The 12,500-nt window shown below is 44.3% G+C and overlaps 2 protein-coding genes across 6 annotated transcripts in view; one reads left to right on the top strand and one right to left on the bottom strand.

Moving 5' to 3' along the window:
* The window catches only part of LOC119261537 (protein FAM214B-like), a 42,284-nt gene extending 37,097 nt beyond the window's left edge, over window positions 1-5,187 (bottom strand). For all 4 annotated transcript variants that reach the window (XM_037531841.1, XM_037531844.1, XM_037531843.1 and 1 more), the window contains exon 1: window positions 4,885-5,187. The gene's annotated coding sequence lies outside the window, so the exon portion shown is untranslated. The remainder of the gene's footprint in view (window positions 1-4,884) is intronic.
* Window positions 5,188-9,673: 4,486 nt separating this feature from the next.
* Window positions 9,674-12,500, top strand: part of LOC108415385 (protein unc-13 homolog B) — a 177,711-nt gene continuing 174,884 nt past the window's right edge. For both annotated transcript variants that reach the window (XM_037531697.1, XM_037531696.1), the window contains exon 1: window positions 9,674-9,852. In XM_037531697.1, coding sequence (XP_037387594.1) covers window positions 9,831-9,852 — 22 coding nt within the window. In that variant the 5' untranslated portion in view covers window positions 9,674-9,830. The remainder of the gene's footprint in view (window positions 9,853-12,500) is intronic.

Genomic DNA, 12,500 nt, shown 5'->3' with positions numbered 1-12,500 from the left:
TCCCTACACTGGATCACTATATAAATCACTACTAACGGGATAAGAAATGACCACTAATCACTATTCCCTACACTGGATCGCTACATACAACACTACTTACGGGATAAGAAATGACCACTAATCACTATTCCCTACACTGGATCACTATATAAATCACTACTTATGGGATAAGAAATGACCACTAATCACTATTCCCTACACTGGATCACTAAATAAATCACTACTTATGGGATAAGAAATGACCACTAATCACTATTCCCTACAGTGGATCACTATATAAATCACTACTAACGGGATAAGAAATGACCACTAATCACTATTCCCTACACTGGATCACTATATAAATCACTACTTATGGGATAAGAAATGACCACTAATCACTATTCCCTACAGTGGATCACTATATAAATCACTACTAACGGGATAAGAAATGACCACTAATCACTATTCCCTACACTGGATCACTATATAAATCACTACTAACGGGATAAGAAATGACCACTAATCACTATTCCCTACACTGGATCACTATATAAATCACTACTTACGGGATAAGAAATGACCACTAATCACTATTCCCTACACTGGATCACTATATAAATCACTACTAACGGGATAAGAAATGACCACTAATCACTATTCCCTACACTGGATCACTATATAAATCACTACTAACGGGATAAGAAATGACCACTAATCACTATTCCCTACAGTGGATCACTATATATTTTAAACGTTATACGGGACAGGACCGGTCTCTCAGCTACACTGGCTGCCGGTCCCGTCCCGTATAAAGTGTAAAATTTTACTACTCACTTTCAAAACTTTGCATAAGCTGCTCCCCCTGCCTCAGAGATCTGCTGACCTCTTTCACCCCCTCTCGCTGTCTCAGGTCTTCTTGCGATAACTTACTTGCTGTTCCAGCACCAGACTTTCCACTTTGGGAGGGAGGTCCTTCAGTGCCATGGCCCCCAAACTCTGGAATTCTCTTCCTCAGTCCCTCAGGGAGGCTCTTCTTTTTCCTCTTTTAAATCTGACTTAAAGACTTTTTTTCTTTAATAAACATTTTTCTTCCTCCTCCACTGCATAGACCCCCCCCCCCCCCCCCCCCCCCCCCCCACCAATGTGAAGTGACTGTGGGTTTGTGAAAGGCGCTATATAAATGTAACATTATTATTATTACTTTATAAAACACTATTAATGGGAACAGAACTGGCCCCTAATCAATATTCCCTACACTGGAGCACTAAGTTTTTAGACCACTGAAATAATAGTGCACTATAGTGAACAGAGAGCAGAAGAATAGCTGTGTTGTGTTTGACCAAAGTGTCATAACTAAAGCCAGAGTGCCCAGCAGGACACGCCTGGACATGCACACAGACATCCAACCCAACACCAGCCAGAAGATCCGAGTTGGCCTCCCTGACTTTTCCTGAGGTTTTAATAAAAGCTGTGCTTGTTATTTCAGGGTGTCATTACACACATATTACACTCTGGTTCAATATGATTCATGATTCTGAGGTGAGGCTCCGATTTTTGATACTCGTTGTGTTGATCCGGCTCCTGACCGGCACAGCTGTCCGAAGACCGGCCTCATTACCAGTAGATCCCGAGTGTGAACCCTCGACTGCCGTCCGCGGCCGAGCGTCCGAGGCCTTGTTTTGATACAGCTTTGTGGCCTTGCCAACTGCAACTCACTCACATCTGACAAGCTTCCAGCTGCAGTAGATGGAGGAGGAGGCGCGGACTACTCAAACGGACATTCCTCGGCTAGGTTAACATCAGTGAGCTAATCTTTTAGCCTTGCAAACTTTGCAACATCATTTGTTTTTTTTCCCTGTTCTCAAGACGTCTGAAGATAACGTGCTTAAAGCATGAATAGTTGCTTTGTCTGGCTACAAGCTTTGGCGTAGTGCCTTTATTTTTGTTGTTTTTAGCCTTCGCTTTCTAGCAAGCAAGCTAGCAGAGTAGAGTGAATGTTGCTGAGCAGTGATTTACAACAGATAGAAAGAAAAAAGAAAAAGGGTTACGGCAGATCGGACACGAAGCATGAACTATAACTGTTTCAGCCCATTTTAGCTTCGACTGATCAGCAAACTCATCACCGCCCGTGAGGGCGAGGGGCATTTCGGCCATGCAGTTTTACACCAATTTCTCAGACTTTCTGAGGTAAAAATAAAGTAAAAAACGATTTATTTCCACACAGAGACGTCCAAACGCCCCTACCATGGTAACTGGCTAAAAGAAACTCACGCCAGCCACACGTCCCAGTAGAAATAGAACAGAACAGATACGCTGGTGCACGCCGATAAGCTAAGCTGGCTAACTAGCTTTGGTGTAGCGCCTTTGCGTTTGTTACTTTTAGCCACGTGTTTAGTCTTCGCTAGCAAGCTAGCAGAGCGGAGGGAACGTGAGAGAGAGCGCTGGGCATTCGCATGGCGTTTCTCAGATTATTTTGAGGAGAAAATAAAGTAAAAGACATTTTTCCACACACAGAGCGCATCCAAACATCCCTACCATGATAACTGGCCAGAAAAGCTCCATAAAATCACGTGTTCTGCTGGAAGCACGGCAGAAAAGATATGCTAGTGCGCTCCAGTAAGCTAAACTGGCTAAATAGCGCTTAATAAGCAATACGGGAGGTAATATATGAGGCCTGTGTCTACACGGAGCTTATATTCTGAACAGTTGTAAGAAGAACCTTCAAGAAGAGTTCATATTTTTGAGGGAAGTTCTCTCAAGCACTTTCTACTGATCCATCCCAGCAATAGCGTAGTGCTGCGGTCAATGTCTAGGCGACTGAAGAGCGTCAGACGAAAAATATGGCGTCTAAAAACTGTAGTTATATCGGTACGACCCCTAATATACTCCTGAAATAGACTTATGGGATATCTGGTCACCCTAAATATAATGCAAGCTATCCTCTCCGGAATTGTCTCAAACCTTAAAGGGGAACCTTCATCAACAAAACTCCTGTACAAGTCGGTTTGAGATGTAAAGAGATGTAAATATCCAGAGCGGTTTGGTGTGAAACGGTTCAGACGTCTTTACAGTGGTAATGATGGGAACCAGGCGTCGCCACGACTACAACACAGATATAGACGTTTTATTTACCATCCAGAACCACCAGAGAACCTACACGAGTCTTCTGAGTTCATATGGAATGTTGATGATGGAAAATAGTGGAAAATCTGGAATAATCAGTTTTCTTTGGGGACTATTTTGCCTCACAGCACCTGCATGTCTCCCTCCACCATGAATGGGTTTTAAGGCCAAAACCTTCTCAAAACTACCCTAAAACAGCGTCTCAGTCATCAGGCAGTGAATTCCGAACCATTTCATGTAGGAATTTTCTGTGAGGAGCTTTTAGAGGTGGACGTCTGGTTGCCATCACCACCACTGTGAACAGTTCTGACCCGGTAAGTTTCTCTAAAACGCAGCATTTTACGCCAAACCACTCTGAACGACTCTGTTAACATTTTTGAAAAACAAGCAGAACTCCCCTTTAACATGCTTCCATCCTCAGTGAACTCGATGCCCTCGCCTTCTCCCTCTCTGTGATGTAACTCAGGTGGTGATGTCTACAGCACTGCACTGCCATCCTGCACACCGGCAACATTACACAAGCCTGCAGGACGTGGGCGGGATGGAAGTGTTCCCTCTGATCTCTAACTGAGCCTTCAGATAGCTGGCAGGTCACTCTACGCTGATTCACTGCCCAAACCTGAGCGTGCGCTCGCCTGCTGACCAAACCCTCCGTCTGCGTCTGCACGTCTGTCTTTCTTTGTCTCTCTGTCTGTCTCATTGTCCGTCTCCCTCTCTCATCATTTCTGACAGTCTGTCTACCTCGCTCGCCCTCCCTGCCTATAAATAAGCCTACAGTTATAGAAACAAAGGTATATACACAATTATATAAATAACTAATGCAATGCTTTTCTGGGATAGTGACAAAGTTAAATGAACTGCACTGCACTCTGGGGCCACTTGCACCTGCATATTGAGTTTTCCATGCTTTACAGGCATAAAACTGCTAATATTGATAACGCTGTCTGCTCGTATTCAGTTCAGCCCAGGCGTCTCATGTGCATGCACGTCCTCTGTAAACGAAGCCTTTCAGGCACTTTCTGGCTGCACCTTCTCATGCAAAAAAGAGACAATGCTGGATGTGGCTGAGCCGCCGCAAATCCCAGGCTCAATCCCAAACGGCTCCCTACTCCCTACGTAGTGCACTGCACAGGCCATAAATTGTCAGCATCAGCATCCAAACTGCACTGCAAGTCCAAGAAATACATTTCACAATCCAGCCTAATCCCCATACTGACATTCTGTTCACTACCTGGCTATAGAAACCACATTCCTGTGACTTACACAGTGCACTATATAGGGAGTAGGGGGCCGTTTGAGATTGAGCCCCAGACAAAAGCCAGAGCCAAAACGCCCCCCTGCACCCTGAAGCACTGGAGTACGTTCTGCATGCTTTGTGCATTTGTGCATCATCTGGTCAGTCCTACATCCAATCCCTGCAGCTGGAACAAGTGTTAGTGCACCTTTCTTGGTCATTCAGTAAAAAGGCAGCATCCAGCAACATGTGCAGAATACTAATCATTTAGTCATCATAGCACTTTGCAAGGCAGGGATTAGAGACTGGAAGGGCGTGCATGGGTGAGTAAGATCAGATCAGACCAGACCAGACCAGACAGCTCCTCCTGAAGGGTCATCACACTCAATCATGACAGACCTCTCCACTTCTCAGCCTGACCTGACACTTCCATGAAGAATGTGGAACCAAATGTGCCACCATAGTGAAGTTATGGTCCAATAAGTAAGGACAAAAAAACAGAAGCAGCACAAGAGGAAGGCACCAGCCCAGATTCTGATACTCACCCAGGGCAGAGAGGGTGGGAAAGGGCTGGAGGAGGTCAATCCAGACACATTTAGGCAACCCAGTCCAAGCTTGGAGGAGCACAAAGAGTTTCCAGGCTCTTATTCTGATCAGACGTGATCAGATCCGATCAGAACAATCGATATACCGACACAGCGGCCTTGACTGCGCTCCAGACGACGTCTCCTCGCCTTAATCGACCGAAAAACTCAAGAGCAGGGCGAGGACTCGGCGGCAGAGCGCTGTTTTTCTGCCCTTTTGCCCCGCTGAGGCCTCCTTCTGCTGCCCCTTTCTCTCCTCTTCTGTCTCCGTTAAAGCGACGCTGGCCCTTTAAAAATCAACACTTCCGCGAACGGCGGCGCCTCATTTAAATGTAGGGCGGGGCCATCGCGCTGTCACTCACACCATTGGCTGCGCGGCAGTTCTCGCCACGCCTCGTTTACGAACGTCAGCACGCCGGTAATATATTCAGATAGCGCTGGCGCGGATTGGCTAGACTCGTGTGACGTGGCCACGCCCAGTACACGTGCTGTTTGTCTCTTACGGAAGGGATGTGACGCGGCGCGAGCGTTTATTTATTCATTTATTTTAAGCCTTAAATTAATAACTTATTTAGTTTATAAGTTCATTATGTGTTTATATTTATAAAACCATTTACTTCATTCATTTTTTTGTTTTATTTTTATTTATTTGATGTAATGCTTTTATTTATTTTTTATTTTAAAAGTTTTAACTTAATTCGTTTTATGTTTATTATTCATTTTAACAGTTACAATTGTTTTTAATCTATTAGTCTATTAGAAAATATGCTTAGTCTATTAGAAAAATAGTTAATGGGATACTGTAAGTGTAATGTAAATATAACCCAGTCATATTTCTAACATTTACTGGACTTTTATTGTAAAATAAAGTTGAAAGACGAGTGCAGGACGCAGAGTATATCAGGTACAGCTGGCATAATCTTGTGTTTATGTGTGTGGAAATGACCTAAAAGACCTAAAGACGGGCCGGTGGTCCGTAATGCAGGGGGATCTCTCAGCCAGTGACTGGTTCTGTCTCTGAACTGAATGCAGACGCCTGGAAAATCAAGACCACCCCACCGCATTTACTGTTCGTGTCGTATGATGTAATCATTTGTAATATAATGTAACATCTGACTCACTGAACAGCCGCGATATTAATAGATACACGGTGAAGAACTCATGAAGGACCGGGCGCTGCCTCGTGTGGCCGCTAGACGGCGCCGTTTCCACACGAAAAATCCGGCCTTGCCCTTTTATTTGAAATGAACCCTACAGAGATCTGCTACATGGACACGTATATCACAAAGGATCAGGCATTCACACACCTTCTTCTCCTTCTGGGAGCTGGAGCCGGTCATCGGGCGGAAGGCAGGATACACCCTGGACAGGTCGCCGGTCCATCACGGACAGACATACAGACCCATTCATTCACCGAGGGGCAATTTAGCACATCCACTTGGCCTGACTGCATGCCTTTGGACTGTGGAGGGAGAACATGCTGAGAGGACCCCGGTCGCCCGGCCGGGGAATCGAACCCAGGCCCTGCTTGCTGTGAGGCGACGGCGCTACCTCCATTTTTGTCGTTTTTCAGTTTTTGACACTGTTTGCAAATACCTGTTGTTCTTTACATTGTGTGTAAATTTCAGGATGAATGGACCAACAGAAATGGCTAAAAATGACTTGTAAACAAGTCTGGTTCCATTGACTTACATTCAAAGTAACGTAGGCTTTTTCCTTCTCCTGTAAAGTTACCGTTTTGGAGATACAAGGTTTTGTATATGTGATATGTACATATGTGTTGTGTAGGCATATGTATGTATTAAATCTTGGATATATGTGCGTAACATGTTGATCATACACGTACATGTGATACATGGTAGAATACGGTGCAGTTTCATTGTATTCATGTCCTCTGTTTTTATAAAGTGTCGAGGAAAATATTTTCATTTATAGAATTTAATTATATTATATTACATTATAGAATTGAAAGACTTTTGCCGTGTAGCTTTACAGGATGCGTGTGGGAGAAACAGAGAAGATGCATAAAAACCTTAGATTATATAACATAAAGCTGACACCATGCAGGTTCTTCATATAGGAACATTGTTTTATATCATTTATTCATTTATTATCTAAGCTGCTTATCCTCATGGGTCGCAGGGGGCGGTGGCGTCTGTCCCAGAGGTCACTAGGTGGAAGTAAGGAATCACCCTGGACAGACTGCCAGTCCACTGCAGGGCAGACAGACAGACACACACACTCACACACACATTTAGGGGCAATTTAGCATCTCCAATAGCAGGTTCTCCACAGGGAGGACGCTGGTCACCCGCCCGGGGAATCGAACCCAGTCCCTTCCCGCTGACAGTTTCATGTATGGTATATTTATGTTTACACGTGGCAAAAGTTTGATACGTGATAATATACGTCATACATTAGAAACCCATATGCTGCCATATATCAGATTCCCGTACGGGGAGTCTCAAAAGTTTCGATTTATTTATTTAAAAAACAAAAGCATGAAAAGGTGAATTGTGTTAACACCACTGTAATGTACTTCACTGAAAATGCTGCCTTGTAGTTTCACGATATTAACAAATTTCACCTCCGCATCTAATCCATCCGTGCAGTGAAACACCACATACACACTACTGAAGACACACACTAGGGGGCAGAGCCACACACTAGGGGGCACACACTAGCGCGCTTGCCTGGAGTGGTGGGCAGCCCCATCCGCACTGCCCGCATTACCAAAAAGATGGCAACAATGAGCTCAACAGAACGTTACTCAGCATCCTCAACAACTACAGCATATACTCTCAGCTGGTCAGTGGTCAGTGAGTCGCTCTTTCCCTTCATTCCAGCTTCCGTTTTTTCCTGCAGCCACGCCTCCAAAGCTCAGTCTCAGAAGCTGGTTGATGATTTTCGGAACTAATCAAACCCATTCAGTGGTGCTGAGGTCTGGACTCTGGGGCGGTCAGTCCATCGTCCAGCTTCTTTGTTTGATGTGTCCGTCTCCTTTTCTCAGTGAGGTTCTTCTTGATCAGCTACACGTCCTTTCAGACCCACAGCGCTGAGTGGTCTTCTCACAGTGGAAGGATGGACAGAAACACCTGTGGATGTTTTCAGATCTGAAGCAGCTTGATGTTCTCCTCTCTCTCAGAGATCAAAGCTTTAAGCGTTGATCTGATGGGGGCAGTTTTGGGGTCGACCAGCTCTTCCAGGTGGTTGTTAGGAGTCTCACTTTCTCTCACTAGCCACTTTACTAGAAACATACACCTTGTGCTTCCACTAACTGGCCACTTTATTAGAAACAGCACAAAGTAGGTGTTTCTAATAAAGTGGCCGGTTAGTGGAAGCACAAGGTAGGTGTTTCTAATAAAGTGGCCGGTTAGTGGAAGCACAAGGTAGGTGTTTCTAATAAAGTGGCTAGTTAGTGGAAGCACGTGGTGTGTGTTTCTAATAAAGTGGCCGGTTAGTGGAAGCACGTGGTGGGTGGTGGTTATTCATATTTTGAGAAGCTGGTAATGAGTGAGTAGAGAACTGCCTGTGTTTTGCCTTAAACGCATTAAAACATGAACGTGATACTCAGAAACTGTTTGTAGGGTCTGTGGAGGCCTTTGGTCTTCATCCCTGAAGAAAAGCGAGTTGACGATAAATCAGTTGAACTGTTTAATTCGTTGAAATAGTCCCACCCGTGTAATGCGGTGTGATGGTATAGCGTAATGCTCCGCTAGATGGCGCCACTGCCCTGTGAGTAGTTGAATGATCCCCTGTTCTGTTGGTGATGCGCTTCTACAGCTGCCACGCTGCGCTGTTTTGGGTGCGGACAGCGATTCTAATACAGCACCACCCGGGCGAGCTGATAAAGATCGGGGTTGATGTAGTTCCGCTCTTAAAGTCAAACACTGAAAAAAAAACAACAAGAAAGCAAAAACAAAACCATAAATTTCTCGATTAACTCAAATTACTCGATTAATCACGAAGTCATTGCTTATTTCTACAGTTTGGTGTTGTTTTGCTAAAAAAAACCCTCAGATTATTCGAATAATCGTAAAACCAGTTCTTATTCATTACTATGATATCAACGATTTCTTCTGCAATTATTTAATTATTTTAATTTTTATTAGATTTCATTGTTGTGAAAAGGAGGCCAATGCATTTTTACGTGTTCGATTGTGTGGTTGAAATATTATTCCGACTTTTTTTTAAGAACTCAAATTTCTAGATTAATCACCATCTTTTTGCTTATTTTTAATGTTATCAATTATTCAATATTTATTTAATCTTGATTTTATTGGTGTTAATAATTATTAAAAGGACCAAACGATATATATTTTAGTATTAATTCAGACTAATATCGTTTCCCTTTGTTTTAAAAAAAAAACATTATTATTTCTCGAACAATCACCAAATCATTGCTCCTTCATTAGTGTGTTATCACTTTTTGCTCGCACACTTATTTTATTTTTATAATCATTATTATTTTATTTTAACTATTTTAATAAAAAGAGGCCAAACTAAACTTTTATTCCAGTTTTCGTTCCTATGGTTCAGAATAATATTCAACCAGAGTCTGAAACTCTGATATTTCATTAACGGTCTTGAGTCTCAGGACGTCATTGGTCAAATCAGACCCGCGTCCCGCCCACTTCACCCGAGCGGAGCAGCTGATTGGCCGCTGGCCCTGTCAATAACAAGTGACCGTTTTTCTGCTTGCCCCCTCGCGCTACAGTTTTCCGCGGCGAGTCTCTGAGGGGAGCGGTGACCTGCCCGCTTCTCCTCATCATGAGTCTGATTTATGGATCATTTTCACCGCTTTGTTCGGATTATCGCCCACTTTTCAGACGCCAGATGACCCTCCCGGCCGGATTACAGTCCAGCTGAAGTGTCAACCTGTGGAGGAGCGGAGGGAAATCGGAGTTATGTCACTCCTGTGTGTCCGAGGTGAGGAGAGTGTTTACACCCGAGCGAGCGCAGCTAAAGTTTTTAGCTTCGGGATTTAGCCGCTTTTTCAGCTTCATTACCGGCAGTTTTTGTCCTTTCTTTGTGTTTTTGGACCCAGAAAGTCGAGCGCTGCTCATACACCAGCTTCTTATTCGAACTTGCCGTTCCACCTTAAGCGGCGCACCGGTTACATTCTGGCGCCTCAGTTGGTCTCAGGCGCCGGGATGGAACTGCTGCACCATTTAAGGTGGAACGGCAAGTTCGAAGAAACTCATTTAAGTGACCAAACTAGCTTTCATAGGAAGCGCTGTTTAAGAGCGTAGACCTTTCCCCCTTTCATGGTAGCGTTATTGATTATGAATAGCTTGTTCACAAAATAAATAGGGATATCATTTGAGTTCAGGCCTGTGTGTCTGTGTGAGGTGAACCTGCAGTCCTGTCGATGGAGACTCACTGGGGGTTTACAGTGGTGAGGCTTCATGGTAAAGGGAGTGTGTTGTGAGTAAATGTGGTGCAGTGGGTGTGTTAAGGTGTGTAAGATGTGGTAGTGGCGGTGTGTGACTGCTCTGGATCTCCAGCAGTGCTGGAGTGAGTGAGTGAGTGATGGGAGGACAGTACAGGGGGGTATTTACAGTAATGATGGAGAGCCCTTACCAGTCGATTACTGAATCACTCGGTCAGTCGATCAATTAGTCAAGCAACCCCACGGATAAGACATTCAGTCAGTGAGTCAGTGATTCAACCAGGGGTACGGCACACTTTGGTGATTTACACGCTTAAACACACTTGATCACTCTTCGCTGTTTGAGGTGACTGTGCTGGACACTGATCTGATTTGTGCACCCCTGAATAAAACCGATCAATCGGTCAGTCAGCCCCATGGATGAGAGATGCGATGGAGTGAGGGATTTAATCAGTGAATCGATCAGCCAATCAACGAATAAACCAATCATTCAGTAAATTGGCCAAACAACCCATCGATCAGATCGTCCAGTAGTTATTAGGTTAACCAGCGCATCAATCAATCCCATAAGTTTGAGATTCAATCAATCACTCGACGACCTGACGAGTGAAGGTTTCAGTTGTCCATTCCACGGGTGAGGGATGCATTCAGGCAATCAGTGAATCAATGGTTTTATCAGTAAAGCCACTGGTGAGGGTTATGATTGATCATCCAATCAATCAATCGATCAGTCAGTCAGTCAGTTAGGGGCAAAAAAATTCACCCCATGAGTTAAAGGTTCAATCAGTCCATCCCATTGTTGAGGGATGCATTCACTTTATCAGTTAAATAATGGTTCTATCAATACATTCCACTGGTGAGGGAGTCAATCAATCAATCAATCAATCAGTCAGTCAGTCGACTTGACGACCCCATGAGTGAAGGATTCAGTTAGTCACTGCCATTGTTGAGGGATGTATTCAATCAACCAGTCAGTCAAAGGTTATATCAGTAAATTCCACTGGTGAGGAAACAGTCGATCCATCCATCAATCAGTCAATTGATCAGTCAGTTAATTAGATAATCCAGTGGTTGAGGGATTTGGCCTAATGAATGAATCACTCATTTAGTCAGTTTTCTTAATTGGGTGTTAAAATGAGGCCTGTGTGGTTTGGAATATAATCTAAGACGGGGTTTTCTCCTGTAACTGAACCACAGACACGTTGAAAAACAAGCGTCTCGTTTCGTTGTTGCAGGGAGGATTTGATTGCATTCAGCCAGAAGAGCATTAGTGGGGTCAGGTACTGATGTTGGACGGCCAGTTCTGGATCACTGCAGCTCATCTCACATGTATTGGATGGAGCTCCATCACTCCACTGCCCAATGCTGGGGGGCTTTATACCCCTCTAGCCCACTTGGCATTACTCCCAAGCCTCTCATTCTATTGGTCAGTGCTTTTCAGGGTAGATATGTTAGAACATACTGTCCCAAAAACGCAGGGTTCATACATCAGGATCATGATTTCGAGCAGTACTTACTCTTCTAAGACTAGAGCCTCACACAAACCCCTGCAGACCGCGGTGGAGTGACAGCCCCGTCCACCGTCTTCTTCTGGCCTGTTCAGTTCTCTGTCACGCCGAGTGCAGATGAACAGAGGCTGACTGAGACATCTCGTCAGATGGGGGGTATTTAGCGATCAGCAGACAATGAGAACAATGCGGCTTTTTATTCCTCATTATCAGGCTGGTTAGAGAGAAAGATCTTCATCGCATCGTCTCTCCTGCTGTCTCTCAGGCCTTTGGGGACGTGTGACAGCTCATCGTCTCTGAACTGGAGCAAGACACCAAGTGGAATCTGCGATTATTCTCGGGATCGGCTGATTACTGATTATGTACAGGAGTGACGTAAAGCCCCACACCGGAATTTAAACGTCTGGTTTTTCTCTTTACTGCAGTTTTATTCCGTGCTGTTTTACCATCGCTTCTGACTCCTTCTCTTTGGGTCTTCGGGTTTCTCAATGGCTGGGCCATCATTCCTTTGATTGCCTCCGTCCGTCTTGCTGCTCTTCGCCCTTTTACTTCATCTACCGTTTACTCTTCCAAGCACAGTGGTGTTTTCTAGTGATCTTCTGATATTATCTAAAATATGAGTGCTTTAGTTTAGTTATCTAGGTCATAGATACACGATTGCGATGAACGGTGTTGAA

The sequence above is a fragment of the Pygocentrus nattereri genome, chromosome 20 (genome assembly GCF_015220715.1).
Source record: "Pygocentrus nattereri isolate fPygNat1 chromosome 20, fPygNat1.pri, whole genome shotgun sequence".
NCBI lineage: Eukaryota > Metazoa > Chordata > Actinopteri > Characiformes > Serrasalmidae > Pygocentrus > Pygocentrus nattereri.
This window is presented reverse-complemented; position numbering and strand designations above follow the sequence as displayed.